The 24,950-nt window shown below is 42.9% G+C and overlaps 1 protein-coding gene across 1 annotated transcript in view; it reads left to right on the top strand.

Moving 5' to 3' along the window:
* Positions 1-3,004: 3,004 nt before the first annotated feature.
* Positions 3,005-24,950, top strand: part of LOC107111173 (retinoic acid receptor beta-like) — a gene marked incomplete at its 3' end in the record, with an annotated part of 228,239 nt that continues 206,293 nt past the window's right edge. Inside the window, exon 1 of the mRNA XM_015412101.1 lies at positions 3,005-3,182. Coding sequence (XP_015267587.1) covers positions 3,005-3,182 — 178 coding nt within the window. The remainder of the gene's footprint in view (positions 3,183-24,950) is intronic.

The raw sequence follows: 24,950 nt of genomic DNA, 5'->3' as shown, positions 1-24,950 counted from the left end.
TGAGGAGGGGAAGGAGTTTGTAAGCTACTCTGAGACTCCTTTGGGTAGTGAAGGGCGGGGTATAAATCCAATCTCCTCCTCCTCCTGAGCTAAGACAAAAATGTGTGAGCCAGAGGCTAAAAAACTCTGAGCTAGCTCACACCAACTCAGCTTAGAGGGAACACTGCTGGCAAATATAGCCTACCCTAAACTGCTTCCTGCTACTCCCTTTATTTCTTGGTTAGTTCTTTTTTTTAAATTCCACAAACTTTTATTTTGGATATAATAACACGATTAACATTTTCTTTCAATTTACAAATACCCATGTTCCCCTCCTTCCCTCCCCTCCAAATGGCTTCCTGCAGTGCTCTACCCTTCTTTCCTTGTTCTTTCTTAATTTTGTTTCGCATTTCGATTTATCAGTTTCAAGATAACATCCCTCTAATATTGTTCTAGACACAGTAAATTTTGCTTTACACCCCAGTTTTTCTCTAAGTATTCTTTAAAGTCATTCCATTCTTCAAAAAATTCTTGATCTTCTTTATTGTTCAGTTTTCTTGTTATTTTGTCCATTTCTGCCATAAATAGCACTTGGTTAGTTCTTGTTTGTGTGTTTTAAAGGTGTGCTTTGTGTGTATGCTTTTACTTCCTGGTTTATTTGAATCTCTGGGAAAGGACTCCTGTATACAGTGGTAATGATCCTGAGTTGCCCGTCTCTCGCAAAGCTAATTTCCCCAATCAATTAAATATTAGACCATTTTGGGTGACAGTGAGGCTAAAATGGAGAAGGGGAGAAAATTCCTTAGGGGAGCAAAGTGGAGTAAAAATGAAATAAGTAAAATATGCTGAAGACTGGGGCTCATGTAAAGCAGCTCTAGGAGGGAGGTATTTGGCTCTGCTGCTGTCGTGGTATTGGAATGGGAATATGTAACCCTTTCTCCATACCAGTTCCCTGAAAGAAATCCCTCCCCAACCACTCCATTATTGTTAGCACAGGTAGAGGGAAAAGGCAGGTTGAAGGTATGGGCCCTGATTACTTGCTAGAGTTGCAGGGATAACCTTATAGAAGGTAAGATCCAGCTACCCTTTCCTCTAAATCTCAGCTAATTTCCCTCCTTACTGTAGCCCCTATTTCACTTGCAATGTCCATGCAGGTCTTTGTCCCTAACATGGGCTCTTTGGTGTTCAACGAGAATCCCCCTCCTCTCTTTTTCACCTGCAGAAATGCTGGTTGGATCCAACCCCAAATTTGTTGGCATAGATTGTGAACTCCAGGATATGTGGACTTCCTTTGGGTTTTTTTTGTTTCGATCCGCTCTGGCCTGTGGCTCTGGAACTGAGTCCTGCCGCCACGTCCTTGTCAAACTGACCGCTGTGTTCTTCCTTCAGTCGCATAATTGGACAGGCATTAGAATCTGGAAGATAATTTTGTTGTATCTGTAAATGTGAAAAGCTCCACAGACAGCATTACTGGAGTTAATGTGGCTAATAGCCTTAGTTACTTTTCCTGACAGAGGAGGATTCTGCATCTGTGTGACTTGGCAGGCAGAGAGACAGAGTCACATTAATTTGCTATTACTGCTCACTTAAGTTCCTGCTGCTATCTAATCTATTTCCTATTTCCAGGGTGGTCCTTTCTGATGCTTCAGGGGAAGTAGGCAAAGAGAAATTGAAAAGATTAGAAGAGGGGGGGGAAACCCCATAGGATTTTCATTTGACCCTAGTAGGACAGTACCCCCTACCCCCGATAAGACTGGCTTAAAACTAGATACGCCACATTTATATTTGCTTTGATGGCTGTTCCAGGAAGATTAAAATAAGAGACAGAATTTTACATTCCATTAATTAGAAATCACCATCTAATTTATAATCGATTCCAGTTACATTTGTAAAGGTTCTGTCCCTTTAATGGTTTCAGTTACATTTCTACTGTCTTGAACACAGCGAAGTTCGGCACAAGATGTAACTATTAAAAAAAAGACAGTCTGGTTGTGGGAAACAGAAAATGTGGGTGAATTGTGTTCCCCATTGCTCACACTTGCTCTGCAATGACCTCTTGCATCTTGCTTTAAAGATTTGCATTCTTCTTCAGTGGGTATAGCTCAGACGTATGTATGTGGAACAAATGAACAAACCCTTATTCCAAATGATAGAAAGAAGTATAGGAACAAGAAGTGTATGTCACTTATTCTCCCTATTATCTGCACAGGATTGATTGTCCTTGGTCACTTTAGTGTGTCTCAGTCCTACAGCAGCTGCTATTTCAGGTATATCCTACAACTTCATTTGCCTTCTTGGTTCAGCACGCTAGAAACAGATATATTTTGCTTCTTTCTTCCTTGGTGATAAAACTTATTTACATTATGGTTCCAAACAATATTCTGAATAAATTCCTTCAAGATCACATCCAACTATTTAAATTTTAGAAGTTTGATGCTGGTATCTAGCAATTGTCTTTTATACGTGGAAACTAATTTCCACATGTGGAGAAGCTTCTTTACTTCTAGGTGGGCTTTGTGTGAGGACTGTATCTTTTCTAAATTCAGATGACCATTTTACAGTTAATTGCCAATAGTTTATATAATGGTTTGCACATCTGTGCGCAATGATTACTGTTTGGTCTTCTACATCCTTGCATAGTTCCACAGTGCCCACTTCTGCCTGGTAATTAAGTAATCATGGGATTAATTTGCCAATTTGCTTGTCTCCATTATTTATGGTTTTCTTCCTCCCACAGAATACTTCAACAAGCACCTGTAGAGTGCAACTGCTGTTCCAGGGGAGGGAAGAAGGCTTGGAACGACAGCTGAACCAGTTTCCTATCTGATCACATTAAAATAACGAAGACTGTCTTCCAGGAATGAACCAGAAAAATGACAGGAAGAATTCAGCAGTGAGGGGGGGAAGAGAACCATCTGATGAGTTTCCTTCTCGGGCTGTGTCTCTGGACTTGACAGCCTGCTTTTTTGCTTCTATGGAGTAACTGTACTGGGCATTTCTCTGGAATATCCTTGGAGGCGCTATCATGACAACTAGTAGCCGTGCATGTCCTGTACCAACGGTCAATGGACATATGACTCACTACCCAGCACCACCGTACCCATTACTTTTTCCTCCTGTCATTAGCGGACTTTCACTTTCCTCCCTTCATGGCATTCCAGGTAATCCACCAACAAGTGGCTGCAGCACCCCATCACCAGCAAGTAAGTTTTAACCCTTATGTATACCTTCAAGAAAGATATTCCTTTACAGACAATGAAGCACATACGTTGTTATTTTAAAATAATTTACTGACACAAATATATATCTCCTTGAAAGGTTTTTGGCTTTGTTTCACAGGCTGTGTTTTGTTTTTTGCCCCCATCTAAACTATGATGAAGATGCAATAGTACTGCGTACTCTAGCAAGGAACCTATCAGAAGTAAAACCACAGGAGATGCTGTTCTGCATTGACTGTAGCTGAGATTATGTGTAATTATTGGTGGTTTAGATCCAGCCATCTTTTTTTATTACGTCTCCCCTCCGCACCCTTGGGCCGCAGTGACTCAGAGGTTAAGACACTGAGCTGCAGACCAGAAGGTCTCTCGTTCGGCAGTTCCAGTTCGAGACCCTAGTGCCGTGTGATAGAGTGTGCTCCCATCTCTGGCTCCTGCCAGAACTCCTGCCAACCAAGAAGTTTGAAAGCAAGAAATTGCAAGTAGATAAATAGGTACCGCTTCGGTGGGAAGGTAACAGCGTTCTGTGCACCTCGGCATTTAGTTATGCCAGCCACACGTCCATGGAGAAGTCTTCGGACAGCGCTGGCTCTTTGGCTTGGAAATGGATTCAACTAGCTTTCAAGCAAGGGAAACCTTTACTCTGCACCCTCTGTACCAAATGTCTTTTTTTCCATGTAGGTACCATGATTCCTTTCTGGTGGTCAAAGGGGGCTCCCTCGTCCCATTTACACCAGTAGAAAAGCTCACTGGATCCTAACTGAGCCTGCTTTGTGGGGAGGGCGAGGTATAAATTTGACAATAAATAAACTTTTTTAAAAGTGTTTATCCAAATATCCATTGCATAGCCTACCTCTCTGAACAGCATTAGGAAAGATAGAAGTTGGCTTATAATTGAATGCTTCTTTCCCCTTACATTGTCAGAAAACAATCTCACCTGCCTGACTTCCAAAAAAAATGTTTCACATTGTATGTTCAGACTGTGTCAAAACAGAATACATTTAACTGTATCTGAAATATGCATTCACTTCTTCTAAAAGAGTGTGAAGGAGCTTTTAGAACTTAAGATTCAATAGCTTACATCGTTCAGTAAATTCCTTGTGCTTTGGCTTATCTGGCTGAAAGAAAGAGGTCTTCCTTTTGAACGTCTTTGTTTATCAATGAAGATGATTAAAAGGCACTAGAACATGGAACCTTGCACCACTTCTGCTGATAGGAGCCACATAAAGAAACAAAGGGCTAGGCTGTGCTTCTGTGGTTGGACTCTAGGATTGTCAGCCCAGGAAATAAAATGTGGAAATTGACATGTGTGAATTTTTTGTAGGAATTACAGTCTTTTGATTGACTGTGCACTCTGTTCATACGTTATGTACCTTATACATTATCCCCAAAGAGAAGTTTGTCTTACTGTCTGTTGATTTTCATGCAATCCTAAATAGAGTTACATCCTTCTCATTGAAGTCAAGGGAATGAGAGGGGTATAATTCTGTTGTGTTGATTAGGGTGTACTATTTGTTGTTTAGCAGTATTATTTTGTATAAACGTAGGCGGCTGATATAGAATTTGTTGTTTACTTATTTATTTCGCTTGTTTATACTCTCACTGAGACTCAAGGCAGATGACAAAGTACAGAATGAGAAAAATGTAACCATAAAGTATAGGACACTGAATAATTAGTGCAGTAAGCCTAGGAGTGCCAAACTGAATGACAATGAACAATGTAAATGAATGACATAATATAACTAGGAGTACAAAACTGAATGGCAATGAACAATGTAAATGAATGACATAATATAACTAAGAGTACAAAACTGAATGACAATGAACAATGTAAATGAATGACATAATATAACTAGGAGTACAAAACTGAATGTCAATACCAATGCAATAGGGCTAAAAATACAAAGCTAAATGTGAGCACTGCAGCAAACTGCCCAGGCCGGCATGGTACAAGCAGTGCAAAATGTGGGATTATAAAGGTACAAGGCAATGCAGTATCCACTCCCCATTCTATATGAAGGTGCTATCCTGGACCACTACAGATCAATTCTATTATAAATGTACCTTCTGAACATTTCTGTTTTGCATATTTTGTAGAATGCTAGTAACAAGGCAATGCAGTATCCACTCCCCATTCCATATGAAGGGTGCTATCCTGGACCACTACAATTCTATTAGAGTACCTTCTGAACATTTCTGTTCTGCATATTTTGTGGAATTCTAGTGCTGTGGGGAGTCTTCCGGACTATTTTGGGCAGGCTGTTCCACAAAGCGGAAGCCTCTGCAGAGGATGTATGTAAATGAATCCTTTATCTCTTGCGGAAGGGGGGGGACAGTCTGACCATAACGCCATATAGCAGTGACAGTCCTATGACAGCTCAGTCACAGTGATCACTAAGACAAATCACAGAAGGCATATCACAGGTCACTGTGCTTTAAAAAGATAAAACATTTTTGAGTGGATTAATTTTACGGGCATGTGGTCTATAGAAAGAGATCTGTGGTAGAGATTTCAGTTCCACTGATGATACTAATGCAATTGACTTGTTAACCTGTACCTTTATGACTTGACTTCTGTTTGTGTATCAGATTAACATTAGAGAAAAAAGGCTTAATAATTATGAGACTGGCCGCAATGTTATAAAGGTCAGTGGGAGGAAAAATATTACCTTACATTAAAGGTGTACTATAAATTAATGTTAAAGTAATAAAAAGAAACGCTGCCATCAAATTGCACATTACTGTTCCAGAGTGATGGTTTGCCAGGCACTAAGTTAGCAAAGGCTAATGTTAATCAGCCTTCTCATTCGTTCAGCGGTATTCATGGTTGTGCACTGCAAATATTTTTGGATTAAAACAGGAAAAATTGTTAGATAACTTCAAGCTATTCCCTCTTCCAGTCTCCCTCCAGGCCACCAGGGCTATAGTTGTTCTTTGAGCAGTTCATTCTATCTGAAGATATTTATAAAAGATGGAAAGACAAATGACCTTGGGGCGGGTGTTGACCTTTGTTGGATGTGGTTATATTCATCTTGGAAACCCAGCATTGCAGCTTGGTGATGGTGCAGCATCCGAAGCTACTGGAGCAGCCAGGAGGTGGTTATGGATTTCTTTAGCTTGAGTTTCTTCATCAGCTACACATTTCCTTGATCAGAAGAAATTGGCCATGATTACTCATTAACACCCAGATTGGACTACCATATTATGTCTACAAGGGGCTGATTTGGAAGAGTGTTTGGAAAATGCAGCTAGTTCAAGAATATAGACACTACGAATTGTTAGGAATTGGACACTAGGAATATATTATTCCTGTTCAGATTCATTTACGTTGGCTGTCTGTTGGTTCTGGGGCCTAAAGTGTTATTTGTGAGTTTAAAAGCTCTAATCAGTCTTGGCCCACTGTATCTCATGGTTCTCTTTCTTCTTGACACCGAGATAATCCTTCCTGGGACACTGAGATAATCCTTCTGCATCTGCCCCATTTGTATGAAGTAAGGTGGGTGACCATGAGGAACAGCGTTGACTTCCCTGCCAAGGGAAGTTCATGTGCCCGCATCTGTGTGCATGTTTGTGTGTGTATACACACACACACTCATACAAGGAGTACATCTTAAAAAGCACATACACTTGGACATATCTAAGATCTTGGAATTTCATAGAAAGGATGTGTTTGAACATGAATGCAGGAGGGAAAGTCAGAGGTAATTATGGACACCTTTTACAGAGATTGGGCAAAGGCAACGTTGAACACATCCTGAAACTGGAGTCGTTGCAGAATGTATTAGGTTGAAGATCTGAGACCCATATTCTTTACTTTCTTTACTTTATTTTCCCAGGTTCCTCTACTCACTAGACTCAGTGGATGTTTTGTAGGCTTAAGTTATGATAGAGTCAGATGTCCAAGACCACGGGCAAAGTATATGTAATGCTGAGTTACAACCATACTATTTCCATCTGCGCTTATGCTTCATCTTAACTTCTCCCAACACCCTTGAAGGATGCCACATTTCAGATTTCTCTATGGAGATTTCCTTTCAAACTGATTATTTTACAAATTTCAAGCCACTTGTATTAGGACTATTGAGGAAGGTCAGAAAATACTGGATCATTTACACTTGGATGAAAGTGATTACAAAGATTAAATAGACAGATTTTTATTTTATTTTGCTATAAAGGCTGGGCAATCTGAAACCGTGTCTTTAATCCTGCAGATTTTAATAATGTTTACATCAAATAATATCATGTTGTTGCTTTACTTACTGTTAATTTTTTATTTTTTAAAATTCATAAATAAAACCCTCTTGGAGACAATGGCTTTGGATTTGTAGCTGTAAATGAAACAACCGTTTGGTGACAGGCCTTGGTGAACCACATTAAATTCATCTGTATGCTCTACTGTAGTTGAAAAATAGTTCTGGAGATGCTTACTGCATGCGCACACATGTTTCAGCCCCAGTTGAATAATCTGTTCAGATCAGAGGAGGATGTTCTGATGTATTCTTAGTGCTCCTCAAATTGGAATGGTTTACTCATTAGGTTAGGTTAGCTCCTAACATCCATGGCCGGATTGAAATGAAATACATTTCTCGATAGCTTGAAAATACGGTTTCAAGGAGAGAAAGTGGAGATTATTACCTACATTCTCTTAATTGGTAACAATCATAATAATGATCCCCCCCCCGAAGTGTGGTTCACTGTAGTGTATGCTGACCACCACCGGGGGCCAGCGAACAGCCAGAGCTTGGCTCTGGAAGAACAATAGGGACTAGGCTCCTAGTCCCTCCACTGGGGAACCAATGGGAACCATGGTGGGAGATTCAAACCCACCAATGGTGACCAGGGGTGTGTCCCCAGGTGTGTATATAGTTGGCCTGCCGGCCATTTTTTCCTTGTTCTTGTTGTGTACCAAATAAAGCGTGCCATGCACCACGTCGTCGTCAGTCGTTTATCCATGCGGCAACCCACTACATAACATTTACACAGTGAACTTTACCACAAACACAATTGATGGGTGATCTTACCTTGCTTGACTCCTTCGATGACACGCAAGGTGAGCCCCTAACTGGATTACCTTGATGGTTATTGCTGAATTCTCCAGGAACTTTGCACCCGTGCAGTAGCTACTTGTTCTCCAGAGACAGACTATTGCAGCTTGCTTGGTAGACACAGCAATATCAACATTCAAATGATGAAATAGTCAGTTGATGCTTGACAGGAATGGGAACTTGCTCTTATCCTCTTTGTCCTTGAGTCCTGCAGTTTACCACTCCTATTCACAGAATAGGCTTACGTTGGTAATATTCATAAATGATTTACAAAAGGAATCCTGTGGAATAGCTTTGGATTTCAAGTTTTTATGATGCCGCCAGATGTGCTATCAAACATAATTATCTGGTTCAAAAAACATGTGATAAATCCTGCCACTGTAAACTCCCCGAAGCAAACACATGCTTCATTCCTCCCCCAAGGTAACTTTTATACATTTTTTATTCTTTTTCAAATCCTTTAAAATTAAATATAGAGCTTTAGGATTACATAAAAAAGAAAGGTGCCTAGAGCCAAGCCTCCATTAAAATGTCTTCAAACATACTTTGTGTACCTACAGAGCACCGGTATGCAAATTCAGTTTCAACATGAACATAAGTTGACACATTTAATAAAAAATATGAATATGGTGACTACTTGTTGTGCCTGAAGTCTTAGAAATATCGACTCCCAACACTGGGTGTCATAAATGAAGATGGAAAACAACATACTGTCTTTCACACAGAGAAATCTGGTCTCAGAATTAATGATCACTGATTTGTCTCGTAATGTAAATTGCCTGTATTTGGGTCCATAAATATCATGGATCTAAAACTAATTATCAGACATTTATCTTAGAATCATAGAAGGGACCTCCTGGGCCATCTAGTCCAACCCCCTGCACAATGCAGAAAATTAACAAATAACTTTCCCCCACACCCCCAGTGACCCCTGTTCCATGCCCAGAAGATGACCAAAAAAACCCTCCAGGATCCCCAGCCAAACTGGCCTGGAGAAAAATTGCTTCCTGACCTCAAAGTGGCAATCATCATTTCCCTGGGCGTGTAAGAAAGGGCTACAAGAACTAAGCACTGATGCAACCTCAGGGTGCCCCCCACCCTACTAAGGGTGGGTACCCATTTATCTACTTGCAACTAATTGCTTTTCGAACCGCTGGGTGGGCGGGAGCTGGGATAAAGGCCGGGAGCTGACGCCGGCCATGGTGGTATTCGAACAGCCATAGTGGCTGTTCTTTGGTTGTTAACGCAGGCGTTTAACTGCCTGCACCACCGCAACCCTTCCTGCCCTCCCTCTCGTGATCTGCCTAAGTTCAGAAGTCCATAAGGCTATAGTTCAAAGTTTGGGTTCTAGTGACCACACTACCCATAGATCTAAGCAACAGGTGATGTAGTCTCTGCTGAATCTCTTTTTCAGAACTCTTCAGTGTTTGAAATGGATGTAAATACCCGCTCAAATACTGGGACTTAACAGCTCACTGAATGACAAATGTTTTATTCAGGGCAATTCCCATATTATAATTTTCAGTTATGAGAGTGCTTCTGACAAGCAGAAAATAAAATAGCCATGTGGATATTACTTCATTCCTGTAACTGCTTTTGTGGTGTGGGCAGCAGCACTCTTTCACCAGACCACAGAATAACTGCCTTATTATATTGGATGTGTCAGCCCTTTAAAATTGGTAGAAGGACGCTTTGGTGCTCTTTCTCACCCAAGGGAAAAAAGCAGGTTAGTACTGTTGTACATATGTACCTCTTGTAACCCTTCAGAACGATCAGATAGGACGGGAAAAGAGAGGAAACATAGAGCAAGAGACGGACTGTAGTCATGTGCAGCTGCTGAGGCTGGGGTTATGGGGGGGGGGGGCTGCAAAACTACCTTATTTACTTGCAAGGAATAGTATACATCTCCTAAAAATGCTATATATACAAAGAGTAACTAATTTGTATGGAAATGTAAGATACCCCCCCTTTGTGGTATCCCTTGGAAAAAACCTAGTCTTGCATATGATTAAATACATTTGTTGTGGGATTTTTGTGGCTTCCCCAGTAAATCAATTGCTTTCACTACTATGAATCGAGTGCTTTTATTTGTATTTTGAGTAAAAAATAATATCGTTTTTTGGGTTTGCTTGTGTCCTTTATACAGTTTATATCTCCAGTACCTGGCATTACATTTTATGGCACACATGGCCTGGCCCGACATAGTGACATATATGTCAGAATCAGCCCTCATAACAAATGAGTTCAACACCTCTGGTATAAGCTGTTTTATGCAAGCATACTTCCTCAGATACAGTGGAACAGAACCTCCACAACCATTACTTATGGGGGGGGTTGCTGTCAGGAAGGGTCATTTAGAGTCAAGATGCATAAGTACTGGGTGATTATAGCTGAGATTGGATGTAAGAAAGATCTGTGAATGGCAGTAAATTAGCATACAAATACAAGATTTAACAAAACAGGTGTGGGAATGAAGAGTCCAGTGGCATCTACAAGACAAATAGAGTTCAATTCTGGGTTCAAGTGAGAGCTGAGAGATTTAGTATGTACACTCCTTCAGATTCATTGATACAGATTTCCTTAAATATTACACAGAGGTGTGTGTGTGTGGGGGGGGGGTTGTTGCCAGGAAGAGCTAATTAGAAATAAGATGCCTAAGTAACTGAGCATTAACTACAGCTAAGATTGGAATAACACATTAGGTAAGGTGTGTAAATAGCAGTAACTTGGTATACAGATAATAAAGGAGAACAACAGATGTGGGAACCTGGGAGTAACACTGGATACCTCCGTATCTTTGGAGGCCCAAGTTGATGCTGTCTGCATTTTTCCATCTTAGGCAGATCAGGCTATTGAAGCCCTCCCCCCCCCCGGACTTAGCTACAGTGACCCATGCAATGGTCACTTCCAGGCTTGATTACTGCAACTCAAGTCAAGTCAGCCTTTATTGGCATATATCAGTAGAACAAAGTATACAAGTAGGACACTGTATTACAAATACATTGAATAAAAGAATAGGTTACAACTGTACTTTTCCTTGGTGTAGCAGCATGGCAGATTGAAGGAACTTAGCTTTCTCAGTTACTTCAACAGAGGAATCATTCAAAAGTTTGTAAACTTTATGGGAATCTGAAAAGCCCATCATGTTGGCCAATATAGAGCTTAGATATTTAGAACGTATATTTACATAAAAGTGACATTGCAACAAAACATGTAAGACCATCTCAACACATCCAGATCCACAAGGGCAATGTCTAGCCGCATATGCTGTTTTATCAAATCTGCCATATTGAATGGCAGATGGCATGGCATTGCATCTGGCTAAAGAGAAAGCTCTGCGTAGTTGTGGCACTTGTAGGGAGGATAAATATGAAGCCTTCCTACCTACAGTGAGGGGAATCACAAAGCTCAGAGGTTTTGTTGGTGAGACTATGTAACTCCTGACGCTCAGTATCCAACATCCTCTGTTTGATCAACTGGAATGCACCTGCTGATGGGAACATAGTGAATCCAAAAATATACCCATGGCCTTAATTTTTTTCTGAATATATGTTAACCAGTTTGACATGTTTGACTCTGAGAGCATTTGGTATATGAGGCTCCCTGGGTCAGAATTATAATGTAAATGTAGCCAATATGTAAACGTCATAAGCCATGCTCTGGTTTCGACTAGATTCAGACCTGTTTCTAAGCAAAGAACTACATATGGGACACACTTTGGCAAGCCCAAAACTTTACGTAGGAATTTGGACTGGACACAATCGGCGGCACTGTCAAGAGCTCTGATCCATATCAGGATGCCATACAATAGTTGTGCGATGACTTTAGCATTAAAGATTTTTAAAGCAGCTGGTACAAATTGGTTACCTCTACTGTAGAAAAATCGTGTTATAGCTAAAGCACTGATATTAGCAGTATTTATTGCATGTTTGCGTTGGATAAACCGAGACACACTGTATTAAAAATAGAGGCCAAGGTATGTGAAGTGCTTAACTTGTTCTATTTCTTTTCCGCCAATTATCCACTTAAATGGTTTCCAAGTTTTACAGAAGACTATGATTTTTGACTTCCCATGATTCAGCTGTAACTTGTTAGTTGTAAAGAACTCAAGGCAATGGGTCAGTAAGCGTTTTAAGCCAACTCTGGAATGGGACAATAATACTGTATCGTCAGCATACAGAAGTAGGGGTATGTGTAAAGAGCCAAGTTTGGGGCTATGATAATCAACTCCTGACAAGTGAGGGGTAAGGTCACTGAGAAAAAGATTAAATAAAAAGGGAGCTAGAAGGCAACCTGTTTGACTCCCATATTAGTAGGGATTTTCGGGGTTAATTTGCCTGCTAATGATCATTTAATTTGGCAAGTGTTGGAGGTACTGCAACTCGCTCTACGCAGGCTTACCCTTGAAGCTGATCCAGAAATTACAGATGGTACAAAATGCAACAGTGCACCTGCTGACGTCGACACCTGTGTGGGTTCACATTTGGCATGTGCTTCGTCAGCTGCATTGGCTGCCAGTTGAGTACCGGATCCACTTCATGGTGTGGGTAATTACCTGCAAAACCTTATACAGCCTGGGACCAACATACCTAAGGAACCATCTCCTCCCATATACACCTTGGAGAGCGTTATGCTCTGATAATCAACATCTCCTGGTGATTCCTGGCCCAAAGGACGTCCACCTAGCCTTGACCACCTGGTGGAATATGCTCCCTATTGAGATCAGGGCCCTGCAGGATCTTATTCAATTCTGCAGGGCCTGCAAGATGGAGCTATTCCGCCAAGCCTTTGACTGAGGCAGCGTACGTCCACATATGGCCCCCAAGGTTGCTGTCTCCCACCCACTGATAACCAGCCATACATAGCTACATCAATGGGCCGGATTCTCCCTACAGCAAGCATGACTGTTGATTTTATGTGGTTTAACATGTTTTAAATTTTATTGTATTTATCGAAATGTTGTGACCTGCCCTGAGCCCGTCTACGGGATGGGCAGGATATAAATGCGAAAAATAAATAAATAAATAAATGAGTTTGAGTCCAGTGGCACCTGTAGAACCAAAGCGTTTTGATTTCTGTGAGAACTGAATGACTTTGCATGTGCAGTGAGATAAGAAGCTGATATCTCTGTTAAGTCCTGGGGGTTCTAAGTGTTGTAATACTTTGTAATTCAGCAATCTCCCATTCCTGTCAGTTTCTGAAGTTTCTTTGCAATAAAGCAGCTACTTTGAAGTCCCCCATTGATTGTCCTGGAAGGTTGAAGTGTTCTCCTGCAGGTTTCTCAGTCTTTTGATTCTTGATGTCAGAGTTGTGTCCTTTTCTCCTTTGGTCTTAAAGGTGCCACTGGGCTCAAACTTTTTCTGCTTCTTCAGACCGACACGGCTACCCCGCCTAAATGTAAGAAAATAGGAACTATTTTCTTAGTAGCTCTTCACGTGATGCTAATTTTTACATGGACCGCTCTTTTATCTAGTATACAGCATGTAGATTGTCACTTGTGACAATCACGTGTGTTCGATTTTCTTACTGTACAACCATTAAAATAAATGGATAAAATTTTCTCTGTGTTACCATTCCTACCTGGATTTCATTCATTTTTCTCCATAGAAGTGCTTGCCATTTAGCAGATGAAGGATAGTGCCATGCTTGGAGATGCTAATTCTTTTACGTAGACATATTGAAACATCATGTTTGAAGGGAACTTTAAAAGGCTGGGTGTCCCTGCAAATCAGACACTGATGTGCCAAGAACATAGGAGCAGTGTGTAGGAAATCCATAGTGTTTGACTACATATTAATTTAGTGGCTGTGAGATCAAGGTTTGTTATCTGTAAAATTATAATGTCCTGCTTGGATAGGAGCTTGTAGTGAGCGAGAGATATAATTACCTAATTAGCTGTGCAAAAATATCCATTCATAATGGAAATCTAAAAGGTACATCTGCTGTTCCAGTTTACACAGGATTGTAAGCATGTTGATATCTGCAGACCAATTGAAATGAACATCTGCTACAAACACTTGAAAAGAGAGCTGTACCCTCATGCTAAAGAGATTTTTGTTGCAGTAGCACCATCAATTAAATTGTATAGTCTTACAAAATGCAATATACATTTCTTTCAAGCCATGGATCATCTTGTTATTATTGGGTAAGGAGCTGCAGTACAAGAAACAATGGATACAACCATGTAGATTTTATGACCACTGGGTCTTTGTTTTTATATGCTGACAAAATTATATCCACTTTTATTGTACTGCAACAGAGCCCTCAAATGTCATTTTCCACCCAATACAAAGAGAGTTGGAGCCAGACATATTTTACTTTTGAAAAGGAGATGAGAGAAGAGCGAGCCAGTGTGGAATCCAAGAGTACCTTTGTCCCATATAGATCTTTATTGGGATAAGCTGGGAAGACACAAACTCTTCTCCCCCTTCCCATTCAGAGAAGTTCTGTTTCTGCATATTGTGGAGTTCAATTCACACCCAAAGTAATGCCTACTCATTAGTTAAAACATGGGTGAGGAAAGCTCCAGCTTGCTCCTTGAAACCACACTCCTCTCAGCCAAGCTGTGTGCAGCTGAAATTTAGGAATGTGTATTTATTTTAAAAATACATGGAAAGTGAAATGAATGAGGCCCCATTTGTTTCATTAGATCTTATTTACTAATTAGAAACAAGAGTCAAATTAAGAAATTAATGTAAATCTCAATGAGTTTGTTTGTTTGTTTTTCCGTAGCAGAGAGGTGCATTGGAGGGATTTTGCATTGGATACATTGGCTGAAACAGCATGTAGAATTCACAGGTTACAGGAAGGAGTAAGGGAGGGAACAGCGTAATTGCCTGACTACAGAGATCTGCAGTTTGCAAGTAGCAAAGAAACATGTTAACAGTGGGAATCCTATCTGTCACGCCCTTCCAGCTCTCCCGGGGGTCTCCCCCCTGTAGCCCTGGTGTCTGGAGTCCATCAGAGGGCATACAGTGAAGCAGGAGAAGATCCATGCCAGCTGCGGGGGAGGGGCGCACGGAGGAGACTCAAGGAAAGGCATTCAGGTTGCGAGGAGGAAGGAGGGCCTCAGACCAGTGGAACCAGTCAGAGCGGTTACATCACCACTCTTGGCCCTTCAGAGGGTTGGCTGCTCTGCCGCCGCTTTGTCCTACTCTCTGTTACTCTCTCTGTCTCCTTCTGGCAGCTCTCCTCTGGTTCCTCCCCGGCCCTCTTCCTCCCGTTCTTTTATTCCCTTCCTTGTTCCCCGCTCCACCCCTCGTTGGTAGCCACGCCCTCCTCTAAAGTGAGTGACGCCGACCCACCCGGAGCTGGCCCCACCCCTCTGCCAGCGGCTTCCTGCTTCAGCTCCTGGGGCTGCCTCTGCCTTGCTGCCCTCGTTTCCGTCGGCCTTCAGCTTGGCCCCTGGCCGCCGCAGCCTTGCTCTATGGGTCCTGGCTCAGCCAGGCAGGCCCTGTCAGCCCGCCGTATCTCCTGTCCGCTGGGCCTCCGACCTCTCCCTTTGCCGTCCTGTCAACGCGTCCTGGGGCTCCTCCGGCGCCAGTCTCCACTGGGCTCCCTCCTCGATCGTGCCGCCGCCACCAGTCAGCGCCCCGGAATGGACTCTTGTTGTTGCAGGGAAAGGGGGTGGGTGGGTGTCCGTGGCATCTCCCGCCATGGGTCCCGGACAGCCCCGGGACACTATCCGATGGTAACCTCTTAATTGTCTCTTAAGATGGGCACACTTTATCACAGATGTCAAACACATTCATTATAAGGGCCAGATCTGACATAAGTACCATGTGTGACATAAAATGTAATACCAGGTATTGGAGATATAATTTTTTTAAAGGACAGCAGCTGGTAAGCTCCGTGTTGGTGTGTCCTCACCGCAAAGCCCCATGGGTGGGGTGGGGGGTGTTGTGAGAACTATGTGTCCCAACACACCCCCTCTGGTTCGTGTGTCTCCTGAGTGTTGCTTCCTTACCAAAGGCAGAGGTGTAAGCTTGGAAGTCACTAGTCTCTTCTTAAAATAAAGCTTATCTTTATTATAGAAAAACATTCAGAGATTTACCTGGCAACATAGTAGAATCCTAGTTCCTAAACATTGATAAAATACACAGAAAAATAAACATGCAAGCAAAGTTTTCCCCACCCCCATGGCATGCAGTGAACGAGAGGCGTCTCGGGTTGACTCTGAATTCTCAGGAGAAATAAGCCTCTCATAAGAACATAAGAACATAAGAGATGCCAATGTTGGATCAGGCCAAAGGCCCATCCAGTCCAACACTCTGTATCACACAGTGGCCAGAAATACCAGTGCCATCAGGAGGTCCACCAGTGGGGCCAGGACATTAGAAGCCATCCCACTGTTGACCCCCCCAAGCACCAAGATGACAGAGCATCACTTGCCCCAGAGTCCCTATCTATACCTTGTGGCTAATAGCCACTGATGGACCTCTGCTCCATATGCTTATCTAATTCCCTTTTGAAGCCGTCCATGCTTGTAGCCGCCACCACTTCCTGTGGCAGTGAATTCCAAGTGTTAATCACTCTTTGGGTGAAGAAGTACTTCCTTTTATCTGTTCTAACCCGACCGCTCAGCAATTTCATGGAGTGCCCACGAGTTCTTGTATTGTGAGAAAGGGAGAAAAGTACCTCTTTCTCTACCTGCTCTTTCCCATGCATAATCTTATAAACCTCAATCATGTCAATAGCATTTGCCTTCTTTATTGCAGTCACACACTGTCTCGACATTTTCAGTGAGTTATCTACTACAACTCCAAGATCTCTCTCTTGATCAGTCTCTGCCAGTTCAGACCCCATCAATGTGTATTTATATTTAGGATTTTTGGCTCCAATGTGCATCACCTTGCACTTGGCCACATTGAACCCCATTTGCCATGTTGACGCCCACTCGCCCATCTTTGACAGATCCCTTTGGAGTGCCTCACAATCCTCACTGGTTTTCACCACCCGGAACAACTTCGTATCATCCGCAAGTTTAGCCACTTCACTCCTTCCTCCCAACTCCAAATCATTAATGAACAAGTTAAGGATCTCCCCTGATCCTTCAAGAGTCAACACTGATCTGTTGGATTTTACTAGTATTTATACCCAATGATCAAAGGAGTCCCTTGATAACCATATTACAGTTGTAACTTAACACTTAGAAGTTGAAATTGTCTTGCAGGAAATTTGCATCCTTTCCTTGGTCTTACACAACAAAAAGTGTACACATTTTACAGGATCAATACAGTGTCATTGTTTTCTTCCAGGTGTTCCCCAATCATGGGAAATAAACTGTCCTTTGATGTTTGCTGAGATGGGGTGTGTGAACTTCTGTACCTCAGGAAGTTAGCTTGTCTTGCCCAAATGGCCACACATTTTATTGCCTAGGAAATTTGGGGTATTGGCAAGTCTCACATCTGTGGCTGGGAATGGAATGTGTTACATCTTTGCGTGTGTGACCAAGAAAGAGATCCTCCTGGGACAAAAGGACTTGCAAAGACTCATGGGGTTTGATTCAAACAGGCCAAGGCTGTCTGCTGTATTGCTAGCAATGACAGGAACAGGTACATGGATTTTATGAACTATTTGGTTCATTTTAAACCCAAACCACCTATATTTCTGAAATTTCTTACCACAGGGGGTACAAAGAAAAACCTGCAAGGGCAGACTGGAGACCCAGTGGTGCAGTGTTGGGCAGACTCCCCTGGACTGCCTGGCGGGTAGGGCAAGCCTGTTCTCACAAGGAATGCCCATGCCCCAGGGGGAGAATGCGAAGTGGCTTGAAGCTGTGAACTCCCCTCTGCCCCTGAGGCACAGCAGAAGGAAACCAGGAAGATGAGTTGAACTAACCTCTGCCCATGGAAGCAGGCCAGCTACAAGGCTGCATGTGAGGCAGGACCCAGGCCCAGCAAAGCCTGGTAAGCCGGAGATGCCTGTGTGCCAACTGCCTCTGGCCAAAGCCACTGGGCGACCTTGCCTTGAAACTCTGGGCCAATGTGAATGTGGCTGTGGTGGTCTCTGGCATACCAGTGAAGCTGCTGCTGGAGCAAAGTTGTTCCACCAGGCTGAAGCCAAGATTGGAGTGCCCTCCCCCCACTCCGAACAGCCTCCTGTTACTTCCCTCACGCCAGCTGCCCGCGGGCCGGATAAGAGCCCTGGATGGGGTGGTTCCGGCCAATGGGCTGCACCCCTGCTTTATCATATGTTTCTGAAATCAGATTGATGCATTGAGTAAACAGTGAAATTAAAATGAATGAGAAATGACACAGATGGACCCTAAAAGCAAACAAATAGATCAACCAAGTTTGACTGGATAGGAAGTGCTCTGTTTCAAGCCGTCGTCCAGCAGCTGATCTACAATGGTATGAGCACAATGATGAAGTGCTTCCTCATGAATAGGTCCATTGGCACATCATCTTTCCCAACCAGCAGATCCAGGGCTCTTAGGAAAATGTTGCAGAGAAATTACATTGACTTCTTCATTACCTGCCCTGCCCTGCCCTGTGCTTACTCAGATGGAAAAGTTGGGAAGGTTAATAGGAGTGGGAGAGTAAACTGTGATATTGACTAGGTGGGTTACAATTGGGGACAATATGCAGAGGGAGAGGAACAAAGGCTGTTTCTTCTAAAAAGGGCCAGGTTCAGAGTACACTGAGGGCGAAAGAGGAACTGTAAATCACTGAATCAGCGAAATCCAAAATATCAGTTCTGGATGCCTAAAATTCTTTAATTTATTGACTTAAATTCATTTGGCTTTCAGGCGCCCAGGCGCCAAGTGTTCTTCTGAACCCCAGATTCTAGGGTGACTGATATTGCCATTGAAAACAGAAAAGAAGGTTATATCTGTCCAGTATAGCACATTCTGACTAACCAGTTTTTTTGTGTGTGTGAAACTAAAACCACAGCCTCAGTGATAGCAGTAATAACGTTTCATCCAGCTGTGTGGCAGGTTGAGAGGCCTCTAAACAGCTGGAAGAAGGGCAATAATGTTGAAGTGGAAATGTTTCTTTCTGAAAAGTTGAGAACAGCTTGAGTTTTTTTGTTAATGGGGAGGAAGCAATAAGGGATGAGATGAACATGGTACTGGAGCATGTCTGCCTACAGTGTCTTCCTCACTCGGGGAAAAAAGCTATATTCTTTTCTTGTTAACTTTATCTCGTGTTTTGTTGGCGATTTGTAAATTTTTAATAATCCCTTTAAAAGGTTAGCATTTGTATAGAATGCCAGTACTGTGAAGCCACAGAGGGTACAACCCGAAAGGTGGGGCTGATGTACTAGAGCTCCATACCTGTATCCTAGAAACTCACCCTGTTATACCAGGTAGATAGGTTATCTCTCTGTGTGTGTGTGTGTGTGTGTGTGTGTGTGTGTGTGTGTGTGTGATGAGGGGAAGTCCCTCCACACATTTCCAGAATGCTCTTTTTGACTATTAGTACCTGTGACATTCAAAACAGATATTCCCCTTAGCTCTGTTTTATTCAAATCTCCTCTAGAGACCTCTTGTTCTGGAGTGACAGACAGGGAGGTTAAGGCTTTCTTTATCAGTCTTCTGTGGCTCTTTGACCTTCTACAGTGCAGATGTTTGGAGTCCTTCTGACCTCCTGGTGGTCCAGTTAGAAGGAACAGAGAAGAACTTGTGAAGCCTGTTCCTTCATGTGTGGTGGGAAGTCAGTGATTATCTAGGTTGTAACTAGTACCCTTGGGGAGTGAGGGGAAGGGGTGCACCACCAAGTGGAAACTTGGGGCAGCATCGACAGGGCTCATTTATTGGGAAGTAAAAGGTATTTCACACATGGTCAGAGGCACTCATCCTTTTTTATAAAGACAGACAAACTGAAGCAAGGTGGTTGGTGTCAGCAGCTGGATCATAATCTGACTCCATTATACTTAAGTTACCAAATGCAATGCATTATACTCCTCCTGCCCCGACGGAAATAAAGACAGCGATTCACTTACGTCAATGTAAAACAGGATTTATGTAGCATTTTGTGTTGATTGTTTTTAGACCCCATTGTCCTTCAACAGCATTCAGCCCACTGATGAATTCTTGCAAAAGCGCTGGCACCGTAAATGTGCCCCTTCCCGTCCCTTAGAGAACCTTGATATCTTGTAGGATTTGGCATCAAGTGAGCTATTGCTCTAATAATGTTTCACAATAATGCATCGCTGATGTGACATGCCATTCTAATGATGCATTCGGGTAATGTATCATCTGGAAGTCAAACTAGTAATGCATTTCTCTATCTAATGAAGAAAGCATCTAGCAATTGATGTGCTACACTTGAAGGATACCATCAGGCAGGGTAGAACATAATAGAAAAGATGGATACAGTTTGTCAGTTCTTTAAATGGCTTCCTGAGTGTTCACTCCACCCTGATATTTTGCTGTTATTTGCCTTGATACAGTCTGTTCTCACCTTGAGACTTAAACAAAATATAGACCAAGATATATGGAATAAGATTTTATTTATCCCCCCCCCCAAAATAAACCAAAGGGAGCAGGGGGAGGGTTTATACCAAAGGGAGCAGGGGGAAGCTCTTGGATTCCTAACTCCTTATGGTTTGATCGGTGTAGGCGTTGTAGTACTCACCACATGATAGAGGCAGACAGCTCTAAGAAGTGAATCAAGAGTGCTGCTTAACAGATACTGGAGTGGATCCTACCATGTCCTACCACTCCACTGAGCAAAGTTCATTTATTAAAGTATTTATACCTCAGCTTTCCCTTTGGGCCCAAATCTGAAGTCCCCTCCCCCCCAACTTAAATGGCTCTTCTGTTGGAGGAAGAGCCACTTGGGCAAGTCTCCTTAGGCAAGAGGAAGGCTACCCCGCTGAGGCTGGGGCATTCACACCACAGCTCGATATGTTCGGCCTGGAAATTCAGGTGACATTAGAGGTTTGAAGCTGGTAGCTGCCATAATCCTCCTGTACAAATGCTAACCATTAGCAAGTGACTGATCTTGTACTCCTTTTGAAAGAACACTGAAGGACTAACAGCGTCCCCCTGAAGAAACCTGAAACATATAGATAATTCTTAGCTGAGTGATAAAACATAATTTTTACTTGCACCATCAGGCCCCGCTTTATTTTTTTATTTATTCCTCATAGCAGGCCATTAACAACAAGCCATAGAATGGTATAGAACTCATGTAGGTATGCCAGCCTCCAGGTAGGACCTGGGGGGTTCTCTGGGATTACAGTTCATCTCCAGACTACAGAGATCAGTTCCCCCGTAGGAAATGGATGCTTTGGAGAGTGGACTATGGCACTGTATCCCGCCGAGGTCCCTGTCCTCCCCAGGCACCATCCCCAAATCTCCAGTAGTTTTGCAATCTGAATCCGGCAATGATGGAGGAAATTGAGAACAAACTCTAGAGTTGTTTGCACTCTCATTCTCTCTCTTTGATTCTGTAGCTTCCCCTCTTGGTGACCATATAACCTTAGGCCTTTCTTGAGTTTCGGGCCCAGGCTTGCAGGGGCAACTGTACTGGCATTGCAGTGAAGCCACACTGCTGATGGAAGCTGTTGCTTATCTTCTCAGTACTAAAGCAAATTGTCACCAGAGTCCGAGTATCAGCATAGTACTAATAAACATATACCTACCCTCTAAATTGGTAACTTCTTAATAGAATGTCTGAACATTGATATATCCTGTTTACAGGGAACTCCTTGGTCACTTGGTGTTCACAAGAGCAGAGCAGAGCATAGGCTAACATTGCACACAAGCTTTGCTTTATGAAGATGGTAAATCATTACGTATATTTCAGGCTTTCCAAATGCTTGTTATAAATAATGGATCTAGTGGTGGCAGGGACTAATTATGCATACTCCAGAGAGTGGAGCATTGTGACAAGAATGGTGGAACCTTGCCAGATACTTGATTTATATCCATATTCTGAGTTCTCTGATGACTTTGCCATGACTTTGAATCACTGTGGTTTTCTGCATGCAAGGAATTGGTCTGTGCATAGAGATACTTCTTTCTCCAAATCCTTGATCTATAAGAGCATTTTAGCTTTTTGGATCACACTTCAAATGTAAGATTGGACTGCAGAAGGTCTCATAAGTACTTTTGCTTGGATAATAATTTTGCTTAAAACTGTTCAAGTCCTTTAGGTTTGGAAAAGGGTCGACTCTGATTTGTGTAATGATATTTATGTCAAGCTGATAGAGAGCTGATTTCCATGTTAGTATATGTACTTTATTTAGGTGATGACGATGTGGGAAGATGTATTGGAAGTCTTTAAAACCAATAAGTCTCCGTATCCTGATGGCATATACCTGAGAGTTCGTAGGCAACTCAAATGTGAGATTGTTGATCTACTAACCCATATATGTAGCTTGTTACTGAATTCAACAACTGTACCAGAAGAATGGAGGGTAGCAAATGTTACAGCAATTTTTAAAATTTTAGCCTAACATCTGTCCCAGGCAAATTAGTAGAAACTAATTAAAAGTAGAAGCATTAGGCGTGTAGAGGAACAAAGCCTGCTGAGGGAAAATTAGCATGGCTTCTACATAGGGAAATCCTGCCTCACCAACATTTTGGAGTTCTTTAAGAAAGTGAACAATCATGTAGATAATGGTGACCTGGCAGACAATCATATACTTGGACTTTCAAAAGGCTTTTGACAACGTACCTCATCAAAGGCTCCTGAGTAAGCTCACCAGGCATGGGATAAAAGGTTGGTCCTTTTATGGATTAAAAAATGGTTAAATGACCAAAAGCAAAGAGTAGGAATAAATGGACAGTTCTTGCAATGGAGGGAAGCAAGCAGTGGGATACCACAAGGATCGGTATTGGGGATGGTGATATTTACTTTGTTCATAAATGATCTGAAACTGGGTGTGGGTGGAGTGGATGCCAGTTTTGCAGATGGTACAAAAATATTTGGGATGGTGAAAACCAAGGCCAACTGTCAAGAGCTCAAGGAGAGGAGCATCTCCACAAACTGAATGGGTGGGCAACAAGTGGCAAATAAAGTTTAATGTTGGTAAGTCCCAACTTCAAATATATGCTAATGGGTCTCAATGAGCTGCGTCTGAGAGGGGAAAAGATCTTGGGGTCACAGTAGATAGTAGATAGCTCAATGGAAGTGTCAATACAGTGTGTTGGCAGCAATGAAAAAAAGGCAAACTCTGTTATGGGATTAGGACATCACAGAAAAGGGCAACCAAGATGATTATTGGGTTGGATCACCTTTTTTGCCAAGAAAGGCTGACGAATCTGGGACTTCTCAGTTTAGAAAAGAGGCTAAGGGGGAATAGGAGGGTTGTAAAATTATGGATGGGGTGGAAACAGTCGAAAAAGATAACTTTTTCTTCCTTTCTCCAAATACTAGAAGTCGAGGGCATCCAATGAAACTGATGGGTAATAGATTAAGGGCTGGCAAAAGGAAATACTTCTTTACACAGAGAGTGATTAAAATATGGGATTTGTTTCCAGAGGATATAGGGTAAATTAAAAGCTTTAAAAGGGGATTAGATAGATTCACGGAGTCTAGGTCTAACACTGATTCCTAGCCAAGGTGACTACAGGGAACCTCAACATTCAGAGGCAGTACACCTCTGAATACCAGCACCAGGAGGCAACATAAGGGGAAAGCATTGGCCTCTGTGCCCTGTTGTTGGACCTTCAGAGGAACTGGTTGGCCATTGTGTGGCCATGTTGCATTAGCTGGACCACTGCTCTGATCCAGCAAGGCTATTCTTCTTATGTTCTGTCAGTGGAAGGGATTCTGAATGAAAAGGATGTTCTAAACCTAGTTACTTTATAAGATACTAGCAGTAAAGCCCGTTGTGAAAGTAATACAACGAGATCTAGAAAGAGGCTCTGCAGGAGTGCTCTGGCTTTGGGCAAACAGTGTCAATTTGCTGTGGTGACCTCAGCAGGGTATAATGACAGAGTCCACTGTTTTCTCCAGAGGAACTGATCTCTGCTACCTGAAGAGCAGTTGTAATTGTGAGTGATCTGTAGCCCTTACCTGGAGATTGGCAGCAATTGTTACCCAGGACAAAGTGGCTGGTTTGGAGGGTGTAGTCTATGGCATTCTACCTGTCTGAGGTCCCACCCCTCTGCAAACCCCACCCTCTCCAGGCTCCACCCCTCAAATCCCCAGGAATTTGTCAGCATGTAGTTGGCAACCCCATCTCCTTCCCAGCTAACCATCAACCTACCATTATCTGCCCCTTTGACTTCAGCTGACTTCTGCCCTCCCTTCTGCAGAGCAGTTGTAATACTGAGTGCTCTCCAGCCCTCACCTGGAGATTGGCAACAATGGTTCCCTATGTGGGACTGACTGGTTTGGAGGGTGGAGTCTATGGCAGTGTACCTGTCTGAGGTCCCACCCCTCCTCAAACCTCACCCTCTTCAGGCTCCATCCCTCAAATCTCCAGGAATTTCCCATCTGGAGTTGGCAACCCTATCAGGACTGGCCCCAATGTGGTTTCTCCCAAAGGCCAAAGTAGGTGACAGGACCAAGCTTAGTTGCCTACCAACAGGCACTGAGGGGAATGTAGGGTTGCCAGCTCTAAGGAGGGAAATACCTGGAGGTTTGGGGGGTGGATTCTGTAGAGGGCCGGGCGACGGAGGCATCGGCCTTCTGTCGCCCGCCTTGCCCCCCCAATCTCGGCCCGGGCGACCGCGGCTCCAGACCCCCCCGCGGCCACTCCAGCCAGGCGACGGAGGCATCGGCCTTCCATCGCCTGCCTCACCCCACCC

Source organism: Gekko japonicus, unplaced genomic scaffold, assembly GCF_001447785.1.
Source record: "Gekko japonicus isolate JY-2015 unplaced genomic scaffold, Gekko_japonicus_V1.1 scaffold1598, whole genome shotgun sequence".
NCBI lineage: Eukaryota > Metazoa > Chordata > Lepidosauria > Squamata > Gekkonidae > Gekko > Gekko japonicus.
Note: the sequence above shows the minus strand (reverse complement) of the source record. Positions and strands in the feature narration are given on the sequence as shown.